General features: G+C 43.3%; 2 protein-coding genes across 6 annotated transcripts in view; one reads left to right on the top strand and one right to left on the bottom strand.

The window, feature by feature from the left end:
* The first annotated feature begins 1,907 nt into the window (after positions 1–1,907).
* Gnrh1 (gonadotropin releasing hormone 1) lies at positions 1,908–5,626 on the top strand. Of its 2 annotated transcripts, none has more exons than XM_005007999.3 (4): positions 1,908–2,036; positions 2,829–2,990; positions 4,198–4,293; positions 5,441–5,623. In XM_005007999.3, exons 2-4 carry the CDS (start codon positions 2,838–2,840, stop codon positions 5,480–5,482), a joined length of 291 nt encoding a protein of 96 aa, XP_005008056.1. In that variant the 5' UTR covers positions 1,908–2,036; positions 2,829–2,837; the 3' UTR covers positions 5,483–5,623. The 2 variants fall into 2 exon arrangements, with proteins under 2 accessions (XP_005008056.1, NP_001166427.1); NM_001172956.1 differs by having other exon boundaries at positions 1,929–2,036; positions 2,849–2,990; positions 5,441–5,626.
* Positions 5,627–7,520: 1,894 nt separating this feature from the next.
* The window catches only part of Dock5 (dedicator of cytokinesis 5), a 182,665-nt gene continuing 176,536 nt past the window's right edge, over positions 7,521–13,649 (bottom strand). For all 4 annotated transcript variants that reach the window (XM_013143478.3, XM_063234885.1, XM_063234884.1 and 1 more), the window contains one exon: positions 7,521–13,182. In XM_013143478.3, coding sequence (XP_012998932.1) covers positions 13,078–13,182 — 105 coding nt within the window. In that variant the 3' untranslated portion in view covers positions 7,521–13,077. The remainder of the gene's footprint in view (positions 13,183–13,649) is intronic.

The following is a 13,649-nucleotide window of genomic DNA, read 5'->3' as shown; positions in this document are numbered from 1 at the left end:
CAAGTCTTAGCTGTCATTTGTCCTAACCACAGACCACATTCTCTCAGGTGACACCTAGAAGCACATTTCTCAGCAAACAAAAACAACTGGACAATTTAAACACCGTTGTTACTCAATTCGTAATGAAACCTCCAAATGAAACCTGTCATTCAGTGTCTAAATGCATCTGTCATTCAGCAAGATTATGAAACCACTATTGTAATCATTTTGAGGCATTTTTATTTTGAAATTTGCCTCCAAGTGCCGTTACACGTTAAACTGTGTTCCTTTCTCTACACCACCATGGGAACTGGTCATCCTCCACCAAAACAATTAGTAAACTAAGGAAGTTAACTTGGGGAGGTACTATTGCTCTGTATTTGAAATTTTTGCAAATGGAGTTTTGTCAGAGGACACTGGGCGGTGCCTCAGATTAGCATCCTGTCTGAGGAGAAACTGCCAATCTCAGCTCTAAAATGCACTAATGTGTATTTTTAAACAGTTTTAGGGATCACTATTATAATAGGGCTTATAGCCTATAATACATAAAGATACAATCATATGCCAGATAAAACATCTTTGAAGTAGAAATGGATGAATTAGGCTTTGTCTTGCTAAAAGTTCCTTTCACCCATTGATTTCATTCATTCCAACTTGTATCTATTGAATGCTGACCAAATATTTTTATTAACATGATTAAATAGAATAGAATCCTTGATTATCATGGGCTGCAGACCAGAGATAAATTAAGGTGACACAGTCATGTATTCAAATGAATGTGATAAACACTAATGGTTTTATTTCTTTTTAAAACACTTGTATAAATAATATGTTCAGGGGCTGGGGATTTAGCTCAGCGGCATAGCAAGGCAGTCTTGAGTTCGATCCCTGGTACCAATAAAAATGAAAAAGACAAAAAAAAAATATGCTCAGAGTCATGCCACTAAGTGAAATTTGTGGCATGGGTTGGACCATGTATAAAATCTGGATGATACAGCAGATTTCAGTGGCACACACCTGTTATTCCAGCACTCGGGAGACTGAGGCAGGATGGTAACTTGAGCTCAGGAGGTTGAAGCCAAATGAAGTAGCCTGCACAAATGAGGAAGACCCTCATCTTTTAAAGACATGAAATTTGGAAAACATACTTAGCAGAGAAGTTATAACGAATGAAATTAGTCATAGCCACAGGTCATATAATTACTATTTCTTATCTTTGTGACTTGTCTATTTTAACTCAATAGGCATTTACTGAAATAATCTGTCAACCTAAGTCTGCTTAATATGGTCTTCCAGTGTTTCTAATGACTAGATTTTTTTCTTACCTTTTTGATGCTAGGACAGAACTTAGTGGCCAGATTTTCACACTCACACTATCTACGGTAGGGTCCTAGGTGGGATTGGAATACTCCTAGAGACAATAATCATTAGTTAACCAAACTTTTAAAAATAGAAGCTGGGTGTGGTGGGGTACACCTGTGATTCTTGCACTCAGGAGGCTGGCGCAGGAAGATCATTGCAAGTTAGAGGCCAGTTTGGGCTACAAAGTGAGCTCAAGCCCAGCCTGAACTGCATAGTGAGACCCTGCCTCAATCAATCAATCAATCAATCAATCAATCAATAAATATATAAATATATAAAATACAAGCAACTCTCCAATTATCTGATTTAAATCCTCCTTTTGCAAATATTCTTCACAACTTCCTATAAAGCTTCTAGTTTCCTCAGGGGACTCCTCTCTAGCTAAATTTTAATCTCTGGATGGTGGCCCCAACTATCAAAGTTTTAGCTGAGATTTTAATGGCCAGATTTAAGTCAATTTAACAGATCTAACAGCGGGTGTTCTAATTACATACACCATTAGAGGGCATTATGGGAGGATTAAATTTTTCCTATTAAAACAAGCTGTAGTCCATAAGCAGCATAATTTACCAGCAGGAGAGATTCTGTTGTCCTGAAGGGGTTCACATAAAAAGGCAACTTAAGGAAGAGAAGTCACAGTACTTGACACAACCCAAAGGACGTTTGCTGTTCTTTGGCTGTTCATCTCCCAACAGGTAAAATGCTCTGTATTTCCAGGGCTGTTACTGGTATTTTGCTTTACTTTTTAAGACTGCATGCTATTTATGACTGCAGGGCACTGCATAGCCCAAGGGCTAAGGCCAGGTGGGAGGGTGACTAAAGCAGCTTTGTCCTGCACTGACCCTGTTACCCCAGCCACTGAGATGCTGCTTCTGGGGAATCCAACAGCTCATTGACCAGTGTTTGACTCTGACTTTAGCCTCTTCATCAAATTAAAATTAATCTGGAGACACATTTCATCAAATAATTAGAGGCTCCTTTGGGAAAAGAGGGTTTTGCTCTGGGACTCATTACTTTGAATACTATTGTGTCTTCTTTCTCACAGATGGCCCAGCCAGCAGTAAGGCTTGAAAGTGGGGCAGTAACTAACTGTCATTCATACCATACAGTAGCCATCTAAGACGAGTGACTTCATCCTAGTCTGAGACACCTAGGAACCAGTACAGTTCTCTCTAACTTGGGAACAATAAAGCTCAGTACAAGGCAAGAAAGTAATTTGATAAGGGATTCATCATGGGTTTTGAGTAACCAAATAAATAATAAAAGTAAAAATGGAGTAATTTAGCACAAAATACTATTAAAGTATCAACTTTTTTCTTTAATGGCTAGGAAATTCAAAGCAACCAAGCAAAGGTTTGTTCTCATGTCTCTGAGTGATGAGTTGTATGGTTCCAACATCCATGTTGTATAGGATTAATGATAGAGATACTAGGTTTTCATTAAGAGCTGTTTCATTTTCACTCAACCCAGACTGGTTTTATTTTGAGAGTCCACTGATGTTTCTTAGGATGGGGCTGATTCCCAAACTCCTGGCTGGACTTGTCCTGTTGACTCTATGTGTGGAAAATGGCTCAGGCCAGTACTGGTCCTATGGCGTGCGTCCTGGAGGAAAGAGAAACATTGAACCCTTGGTTGATTCTTTTCAAGAGGTAAGTTCTCTCAGCTTCCCCATGAAGACTTAGTTTATTTCCTTCAATTGAACTGCAGGAACCATTCAGGATGAGCCCCAGTGGCATGGCTCTGTTCTCTACCCTGCATACCCCTAGGGAAAGGAGACTTGTACACAGTAGAAATCCAGTTAATTCCTACTCTGAATTCAGACAGGGACTAGTGAAATAAAGAACAGAATAAATGCCAAGAGAATATCCCTACCAGTACAGGATAGCAGGTCCTACTCTGCATGAAATTCCCAGCGGGCTTAGAAACAATGAGACAAAGCAAAATTCTCTAGCAGAAGTCAATTCTTTGAGATTTGAAAAGAAAACTTTAGACTTTCATTTTTGTTTTCCTTTTTTTTAAAAAAAAATATGCATGTGAAGGCACCCATTGTCAGCATCAGAGAAGAAAGAAAAACATGTATCAGTAGTACATTGTCAGAATGTTTAAGGAAAGATCCTCGTCAGGGATGTCACTTCTTTTTATTGGCAGAAGTGGTTAAACAAAGAAGCTAGAGACTGCTGGAGGCCGGAAACTGGTAAACTTCAGATGACAGCATAGTGGGTAACATGCTAGGATTCATTTCATGTCCATTAGGGCAGCAGCATTAACATAGGGCTCTTGGCTTTTGTACTTTTTATTATTCATAATATAAGACTTCTGAGGGCCAGGTGAATATCAAAGGAGAAAAGCCATTTATTATTAGCTGATTAATTAAAGGGGGCTCAAAAGGAGAAGTTAGAGGATCCCAACACCATTTAGTTTTTACTGGAAATTTCTTTTTGGAGAAATAATAAGAAACTCCAGAGTTCTCAGATGATTTTTAAAGCAAATCTCACTCAACTATGATCGTGAAAGCTAGAAAACAAAATCCAACCCCCTTCGTAGCTATAGACTTTTCAGTTCTGTGTGCTGTTTTTTTTTTTCATGTGGTTCCAAGTGCTTTGCTCACCATCTCCAAGAAGAGAACAGGATCTCTTCTTACTATCTCCTTTATCTCCAGCCCTCCCCTCCACGCTGCAAAAAATGCCTGCTGGCGATGAGTGTCATTAAAATGCCCGTATCAGCCCCTGCAGCCCTCCTGGCCTGCCACTCAGCCCCACAGTCTCTGGGTTGCATCCTTTACAATTTTGGTGGAAAGGGAAAATAGCATTTTCTTTCTTGATCTCCACCTCCAAGAATCACATTCTTTTCTTTCAGATGGCCAAAGAGATTGATCAACTGGCAGAACCCCAGCACTTTGAGTGCACCCTCCACCAGCCTCGCTCTCCCCTCAGGGACCTGAAAGGAGCTCTGGTGAGTTGAGGTCATAGAAATACAGAGCTGGGGAGGCTCCTGGGGATCACTTTTGACAACTCTCTCCTAGCGATGGGCAGCTTATCGTTCTGAAAGCTGGGACCCCTCCTGCAGGAATGCTTGATTTTCTCCCACTGTTCGGTTAGACAGCACCTGTGGCTGGAAACCCTGTTGAGTTGAAATCTTTCTATAATCTTATCTGTGACTCTGGCTCCAACCTTTGAGATGACCAGCAAAACAAATTTCTTCCCACTGATCTATGTCTACTTCTTCAAGTGTATTCGTTCCGTGAACCCTTCAACAACTGTCCTCCATCCAAGGCTGATCCTTGTCTCTCCACTTGAGTCATCAATTGTTCTAGGTCATAGTTTTCCAGGACACTGGGCAATGTAGAAACCAGAAATGGTCTAGATTTGTTCTTTCTCTTTTTGGCTTAAAAACCTCCAAGTTCATAAACTTATATACAGCAGAGTCAGAGTTGATTTTTAGTGTTCTCTGCATACAAAATTCCCACTAAAAATTAAAAACCACCAATCTAATATAGGCTTTTGATGAAAAAATATTGAATGTTGAAATTAAATCTTGACGTCATCTCAGTGTTCTTTCTCTCAGCTCCATGCTCCACTTAACCTGCAGCAGTCAGGAGGCATTACGGTTAACTACCAACTATATGCCCCAGGAGCAGGGAAAGTCTGAGTAAATCAGACATAAATTTATAATTTTCTCCAGTGATTTCAACTTCCATGCCCACAGGATACAGAAAAAAGGCCAGCGCAGACATCTTTATCTCCTTTCATTGTTAAATTCTGCTTACTGCCTGATAAAAATAACAAGCAGTGAAATTAACCAAACATGACATTATGAAGGAATAGAGGCAGACTGCTTAATCACAAACTCACTGATCAGATCAGCTCTTTGATCAGCTCCGTCCACACATCCTGTCCTTAAATATTATTAATGTAGGCTTCATGTTTATTAGGCAGCTTGAAAAGACACAATATCATACCTCCCTAGCACTTTCTAGTGCATGATAACAAATGGGCCCGTTCCTCCTATATCTGTCTTTTAGAAATGCAAATATCAAAAAAGCAATGAAACCCAGCTTGTCAATAAACGTTCCTGTATTTGTTACTTACCTGTTTTTCAGGAAAGTCTGATGGAGGAGGAAACAGGGCAGAAAAAAATTTAAATCCATTGGACCAGAAGGATCAACATTTAACACTGAAAATGAAATTTGTGAACCCTAAAATATCTATATATTGTGTGGATTTTGGAACTTCTCACATCAATATGCACATATTTCAAAATAAAGTTCTGTGTTGTAAATAAAGTGATATAAATGTCAAGTCTTTAACTCTGAGCTCTGAAGGGCAGGCCATGGTAAGCCCCCCAAAGGGAACTCCACCTCCCATGTGCAGAGGTGCAGACAGGAAGATGAGATGACACAAGTGATTTCTGTTAACTAAAGGGGTTGCTCTCACAGCTCACACCCGCCCCTGCCCTGCATCCACAGGAGGGGATGGCCATAGAGCGGATGGCCATATATAGAGACCCAGGCCAGAGCCAATTTAGTGAATTCTATGACATTGCAACTTCATCTCTGATCATTCTAACAAGTTAGAATGGAGCTGTACCCAAGGCTTCCTGCCACTTGGAAAGAAGTTCCTGCCCTAGGTTGTCCCCACTAACTTTGAAATAAGCTGGAGACCCAGTGAGGCCCAGGGGATGCGGTGCCCTGCAGATTCCTGGCCCCTTGCTTCTCTATGAGTCCAAATGATCTGTCCAAGTTGTTGAGATTTGAGACTTAGGTCCACTTTCTCCTGCTAATAAGGTACCTGTGATTACATACTTCACAAGGAAAAGAGTTTTTTGTTTTTTGGAGGCAGTCTCACTACGTAATGCAGGCTGGCCTTGAACTCACAGTGTTCCTCCTGCCTCAGCCTTCCAAGTGCTGGGATTACAGGCATGCACCATGCCTGGCAAGAGGTTCATTTCTGCTCATGGCTTTGGAGGCTGCCAACTCTGAGCTGAGGAGGCCACATCTGGAGAGTCTTGTGCTTTGCTGTAACATGGAAGAGGGCATCGCATGGGGAAAGAATATGCGAAGTGGTGAGGAGTGGGCACACCCTGTGTCTGGCCTCACTTTACCATAACTCACACTCCAGGAAACTGATTCAGTTCTGCAAAACCAAATCCACTTCCATGAGACAGGCATGAACCCCTGGCACTGTGACTTAATGGCCTCCAACTTCTTAAAGCTTCTACCACCTCAGCACCTCTCCTTTGGGGACCAAGCTTCCAGCATATGAGCCCTTGAGGGGACGCAACGAATCCAAATCATAGGAGGGATCACGGTTTAAAAGTAGTGGTGCTCACCCACCTGACCTTTTTGGCATTTCATGTGAGAAAGAGAAGTATAGACCATGCCTTAGAGGTAGGACCCTGAAGCTTCCATGTGCCTGGCAGCATCGATACCTGTATACTCCATAAAGGTCAAATTCAAGCCTTGCACACAAGTGCTTTCAACAGCAGGAGATGGAAAACAGACACTGGGTGCTCATTCCTCTAAAGCGAGGAACAGACTCTGCTTAGGAACCCACTCTGGGGTCCAGTTCATCACTGTGTTGCCCTGGGATACATAGTCAATGAGACAGCATCCTTGGAGCCGGGTTCTTTGGTTAACTGGAACCGAAAAAGGGTACTAGGGCTCCCTGGTCATTAGCTTTATTGGTGGCCAATTCTTCACAAGGCTCCAGACACTATGACACTAATATTTTCATTTATCCTCATAATTTCTAAGTAGCTTATGAGACTTCCTGAAAAACTTAAAATTTCAGATAATGCCTGAGCATCAAACTGACATGGGATAGTTTTAGGTCTCCCTTCCCCACCTTTCAATCGGGCAAATGAAACCTCTTCATTCTCCACCTCCCTGCCCTTCCAAGCCAGAGCAGGAAGGGACCTGGGCTAAGAAACTGCAGTAGGCATCGGAAACATGTCTCCATCACTGGGCAGAAATAGAATAGAATGTTAGAATAGAAATACTCGCCACTGCACAAAAGTGTTTCCCAAGTATCTGCATTTGAAGAATCTCTAAAACTGGATCCATTGACTTCTGTATTCCTCCCACTTTACTAAAACTAGGCAGCAATGTGATCCGTAACCTGCTTGTAGAACAAAAGCTAACTGCATCAGTTCATCAACCCACGCACAGGAGTCAGGACAGGTTTTCACTTGTCAAACACTCAGTATTTATTTTTATGAAAACAACATAATTTACAGTATTTACATTAATGAACACATCTTTAGAAAGACAACACAGCCACTTAATTTACACATCCCGACTATAGAATAAAGTGTCTTGGGTCAAACCTTGTATCTGCTTCAGAGCTGAGCTTCCCTGAATAGGATTAGAAAGATGCTCAGCAGGCAGCCTGATGCCTGTGTCACAGGCTTGGGATGGCATCTGATAGTCTGCAACTTATGGAGGTGAGCATGTTGGGCACACTTGATCTCCAAGTGACCCGAAGGGAAGGAGATCAGAGAAAATGGTGCCTCTAGCAAAATGTTACGCATTTCCCTGAATCTAAATGGAAAGAGGAGGGGGAGGGAAAGGGGAGGAGACTGCAGCCTTTTAAAATAAAGGGTTGGGACACACACCAAATGATGCATTTCATGGTAGGTTTTTCAGCTGATACGGTTTTAAATGACCCTGTAGCAAATAGAATGGCTTGAACACAGATCACAATTTTAGCAAAATTTTAGAATTTTAGAAACCCTAAAAGGAGTCTGGAGAAAAGCTGAGAACAGCTGCATGAGATTGGCATTTGGGAGCATATAGGTATTGATGCTGACCAAAAAAGCAACTCTGAAGGATTTATGAGTGGGGACCCTAGACCCCAAAAGATTCCCCAGGTCTGTGATACAGATTCAGAGCCCAAGTCATAATCAGTGTAAATAGGTGTTTGGATGACACTTAGGCACACAGAGTGGAACATTACTGCTTCTAAAACATAATACCTTGCAAATGTTTTAAAGCACTAGAATACTTTGCACACACTCTCTCTCTTTTTTCTCTTACACAGAAGCCCAGGGCTTAAGCCATATTACTGAGGGCAGCCAGTCACCCTCTAGTCTGACCTACACCTGCCAGGATTTTATCCACACCTACACTATCGATTTTCCAAAGCTGTACTTCCTCCAAAGTAAGGCTTTCTCAACTTTGGTCTAACATTCAAATCAATGAGATGTGGAAGGATTACATTTGGTGATGCTTGTCCCCTCAGAACTTACGACGGCACAGGCTTCAGACGTTACCTCTCCCCAGGTGACACTAAGGTTCAGCCTGGATGGGGACCAGCTCCTTTCCTCTCCATAATTGTTATTAGATGCTGACTTCTTCATCTTGCTTTATCTCTGCCTAACGTGATACAATGAGTGAAGAGAGAGTCTGCATCCTTTAAATAACCATCATCAGAAAGCTGTCAGCTCAGACACCAAAGGCATGGATAGAGGGTTGGAAAAAAACCAAAGGCTTCACAGTTTTTATTACTTCCAGGGAGAGACGATGACTCGGGACCCCACAATACAAGTTTTAACTACTGGGACCTGTCACGAAGCGAGCCAGAGGGACCCTGGGTACAAGAGGTCTCAAGGGAGGGATCAGTAAGGAAAAATTTTAGGGTTTATGATTTTGCTTTACTATTATAACAGGAATAACAAACTAAACACATAATAAATTTTAACATACAGTTCCATTTTTAATTTAAAAAATAAATAACAGCAAATCTGAATAAAACTCTTCTACTTTGATGTACATCTTCCTAAATGTCCATGTTGAAAATCCAACTAGTTATAAAATCAAGGCAAGAGCACTCTGCACAAAGGCTGGAGGAACAGATCCCAAGAGATGACCGAGTCGGTGACTGTGGCAGCGCATGTGAGAGACCAGCTCTGGGTGGACCTGGAGAGCCTTGGCCTGAGGGAAAAAAACCTGTTCCTTCCAGAGATTAGAACTGACATGCAACTCTGAGCCCACCCAAGGAGAAACTTCACTTCTTCTAACTTTAAGTAACAGACTTAGAGCAGAATGAGTTTCCTAGGATGCCATACCTACGATCTTCCTAAATCACACAGGGAAGGCAGGCATGATTTTTAAAATGTCTAGACTGGAAGTCTAAACACGGTGGCCAGGATGGTGAAAGCGGAAGGTTGCTGTAATCTGAATGCCACTGTTTACAGGTTGCTGTGGACAATTATGCTAATTTGTGTCACTACCGTAAAAACGGTGCCAGATTCATTATTACAATATTCATAAATCTTTTGATCTTAACCAGGAAGGCATGGGAGGATCAAATCACCTTCTCTTTTGGTTCGCTTAGAACGAGGACTGCAAAGATTTAAACAAAATCATGCAGCCAGGATGAAGAGAGGGAGAGACTAAGAATGTACTTGTGAAAAGGAACAAAATCTTTACAGTCTTGAGTTTGTGTTGATGGTGGCATTTTTTTCTCCCATTTTCACGGTACCTGAGAGCGTCAGGGAGGAAGGCACACACCTGGAAGGACCTTCTAATTGCTTTCACAAGATAGTGCCATAGGCACCTCCTGGTGAGCTGGAAAAGTCAGGTCTATGGCTGAGAGGTGGAGACAGGGGTGCCCAGCAGTCTAAAGACCTGCCCATCTGCACTCCTAAAATACATGCACTTTGTATAAACTGTGTGTCGATTTAAAAATAAGCCACACCCTACCTGGAGGCAATTAAAGGGGGAAGACTCCCATTTTGAGGAGAGTTAGCAATTGCAGGTTGTTATTTCAAGCCTGCTCACATCCTGCTTCATCTAAGGGATGGGCACTGCGGCTGTGGTGCTAGCGAATCTCCCTGGGGGAAGAAATGACTGGCTCTGGAGTCAAGTGGGGAAGGCCACAGTGAGGAGCAACCTATGGCCCAGAAGTCTTTTTGAGGGCTCATTTTCATCTAATGCTCTAGACTCTGCAATCCCACAGCAGACCAGAGTGATCATACCAGTATCTTTACACACTGGGCTGTTTGCACTGACTATTCCCCCCCACCCCCGCCACATCCCCAAGGACTAGCATGATGTCTAGTACCTAACTTCCAATAAGAACTTTACACATGTTGAATGAAACAATTGAAAAAATATCCCAAAGCAAGACAAGTCATCAGGTTATAGGCAGGGAGAGAGGGAAAGAAAAAAGAATAACCACCACCGCAAACCAACCAACCATCAACCAATATTCACAAAGGTTCTGCCAATTTGGGAAATAATTTCAATGTCTTTCAACATGTAAGCAAGGAAAATAAAAACTCTTCCTGTTTCTATTTTATATTTAATGTTATCATAAGGAACTTCTTTGTAGGCTCCTCTTTGACTCTGGGACATATATGAGTTTTTAATCAAATATGACTCTTTCCTACAGCATAACTTCCCAAAGAAATGAAGCCTGCTACATCCTCTATAATCTAGTACCCAAAGCACTACCTGGCATCCGTCACGTTCAGGCTGTTGAGAGCTATTGTTCTCATTAACTTGGAAAGGGAACCGTATGGAAAAAAATATACTGTAGCAACAGAAAAGCTGCCGGACACTGCTGGACCTGAACTCCCAGCTTCTGTTCTAAGACCAGGCTGCTGCTTACACTGAGCTGGGATCGCAGGTGGGAGGTTTGTTTGTTGGGGCTCTATTTTTCTATTTTAATGGCAGTCTGCCATGGAGGTGAGACAAGTTTCTTCTGGCCAGCCTGTTAGGTGACTTTTCAGAAATAGTGCTAGGCACCAGGGAAGCCTTCTTAATCTTTCTCAGCAGGGCTTAATTCCTTCCACTTAAAATCCTCTCCAATTCCTATGAGCACTCTCTGATTATAAATAACCGTATAAAAAGACAGCATGTCTGGAGAAGGGCTGTAATGTCCAGAACTAACCCATGCTTACACCCCAAATCACTGAGTAATACAGAGTATCGACGATGGCCTTAGAACGGTCTCGATCTCTCTGAGCCTAGCCATCGTGTGAGACCTCCGCGTTCACACGTTCCGCCCCACTGGGGTGCCACGACCAGATGGAAGGTCCTGACTGTCCTCATTTTGAAAAGTGAGAAAAGGAAAGCTCACAGAACTTAAGATGCTTGGAGAGTCTGCAAAGCGAATAGGTGACACGGCTGGTATTTGAAACCAAACAGGATGAATTCCAAAGTCCGTGTTTTTGCGCAAAGTCCTCCTTGATCACACTGTAGGTTTTCCTGGCCTGGAGCAAGGACTAAAGATTTTGTGCCACTTGTAGAATATGGATGTTAATTCAGTAAGCAATGCCAGGGACCTGGTTCACAGGCTTTTTGCTTCCTCCACTCTTGTGATGAAAGAGTAACACAGGTTGGGGTGGAACAAGGCAGGCGGGGGCTCACAGCTGAAATCTCTCTCTGCTCTCCTGACCTTGGAGGTCAGGATTCGGGGCAAGGTTGGAGAGACTCCTGGAGGGCTCCCCTCATTTGGACCTTTGCCATCAACACCTAAGTGTTGTTTCGGCGAGGGCTGGCATTAAAGATTGTCTGAGATGCCCTCTGGAAGGACGCATTTTCTGCATGCAGCCCAAGTCAGTCAGCTGAGCTATGAGTAAGAATCTGTACTGCCGCTTTCTGTGTGTGACCTTTATTTCCTTATCTACAAAGTGGAGGGCTTTTTCCTTCCATGACCTTTAAAATACTTCAGCTCAAAACATCTGTAACTTCAGGTTGTTACTGATGAGTAGGTAATTTTTGGTCATCCAAAACATTCCACTTATTCTTCTGAAAGGAGTACTGACATTAGTACCATTAGCAAGGGATCAAATTAAATCCATGACCAAGAGGAATAAATAATCAATGGGAAAAACTGCACTGTGTTCTCCAGGGTAAAATCAGGCAGCAGACAGGGGCTGTGGAGTCATGGGATGTGGACCAAAAGCTGTTGGCCATGGACTCCTAGGTCTTGTACACTGGAGACTTGCACTCAGAGAAAGAAACAGGACAAGACACTGTGCAAAAGAGCAGCCAAAGAACCTGCAGCAAGAAGAAGCAATGCTGGACAGTGCAGGTCACCGGTCAGGAGTGTGGTCAAAGTCACGTCCATCATTTTTCAGTGGCAATTGCTAGTCACACCTCAAAGCACCCTATCTCCACTAAAAATGTGTTTTCACATCGAAAGAGACACAGTAGACATGAGGGAGAAGCTCATGCAGGCTCCCAGAGGGCACTTGGCATCCATCTCTTCCGAGAGGTTGGATGGGGCAGGGATGCATGCGTGGGAGGAGTAAGAAATGTCAAGCTCAGCTTTTCAGGAGCAAAGCGAAATCCATCCAGGAGTCGGTAACTGGGGCTGCACAAGGACAGATCCAGACCTCTGCAGATGCCTGTGATTCTGCAGCAGAGGCTGAAAGGCAATCATGGCACAGGACATGGCCAATTCTGAAATTCTGTGTGGGCTGCAGCAGATGCACATGGACCCAGACATTCCAAAAGAACAAATCCAGTGGTTTTTTTTTTTTTTTTTTTTTTGTCTTTTTATCGGTACCGGGGATCGAACTCAGGACTGCCTGCTTGCAAGGCAGGCGCTTATGCCGCTGAGCTAAATCCCCAGCCTCAACAAATTCAGTTTTGAGCTGGTAAACATCCCAGGTCAGGAAAGGCAGCTGGCAGGGAGGCCTGAGTCCTGAGGATGCGCTCCCAGGAGACGGGATCTTAGGCAGCAGCTGTCCAAGGCACTCGGAGTTACAGGAGTGAAGGCAGAATCCTCACTGGGATCCAGGCTCAGAAGACAGGATGCTAGACTTCCGGGTCTTTGGAGGTGGTGGGGGTGGGACTTTGGCTTCTCTGCGGACAGGAAGTGGAGGTGCGATCTGAGGAGCAGACATACGACATCAGAAACAAGTCTCCTCTTTCTTCCCAGTCCTGCCCCCTCCCTACCTCCCACATTCTGCTGTAGCTCTGGATGGATCTGCGTTTAACTTTGCAGACCTCTGCAAGGTGCAGAGGTAAATGAGACCCAAGTATCCTTGTTTTCCTGGAACTGATCTCTCTCTCACTCTCTCTCTCCCCCGCTGTATTCTCAATACTTGGGCACCTGGCATATACAGAGAAGACAGTACATATTTGCTGAATGAAGGAAAGAAACCCAGCTAAGCCCACGCCATAACAACTGTTTCTCATTCAGGAGAAGTGACTCTTCAGTGTGAACTAGAACTCACGTCACAACCTGTCATGAGGGGCAGAGGGGCAGAGAACCATCCTGCTCCGGTGGCATGGAAAGATCTGCCTGCACCGTGCCTGCCCATCTCTTTGGGGAAGGAACCAAGGATCCCTACAG

The sequence above is a fragment of the Cavia porcellus genome, unplaced genomic scaffold (genome assembly GCF_034190915.1).
Source record: "Cavia porcellus strain 051 isolate PalLab524CR breed Dunkin Hartley unplaced genomic scaffold, mCavPor4.1 scaffold_24, whole genome shotgun sequence".
NCBI lineage: Eukaryota > Metazoa > Chordata > Mammalia > Rodentia > Caviidae > Cavia > Cavia porcellus.
The sequence above is the reverse complement of the archived record's forward strand: the minus strand, read 5'-3'. Positions and strand labels throughout refer to the sequence as shown.

Coding starts and splice junctions, on each gene's coding strand:
- Gnrh1 (XM_005007999.3), top strand. CDS start 2,838: ATGTTTCTTAGGATGGGGCTGATTCCCAAACTCCTGGCTGGACTTGTC. Junction 2,991..4,197: donor TGGTTGATTCTTTTCAAGAG/GTAAGTTCTCTC, acceptor CTTTTCTTTCAG/ATGGCCAAAGAGATTGATCA. Junction 4,294..5,440: donor GGGACCTGAAAGGAGCTCTG/GTGAGTTGAGGT, acceptor CCTGTTTTTCAG/GAAAGTCTGATGGAGGAGGA.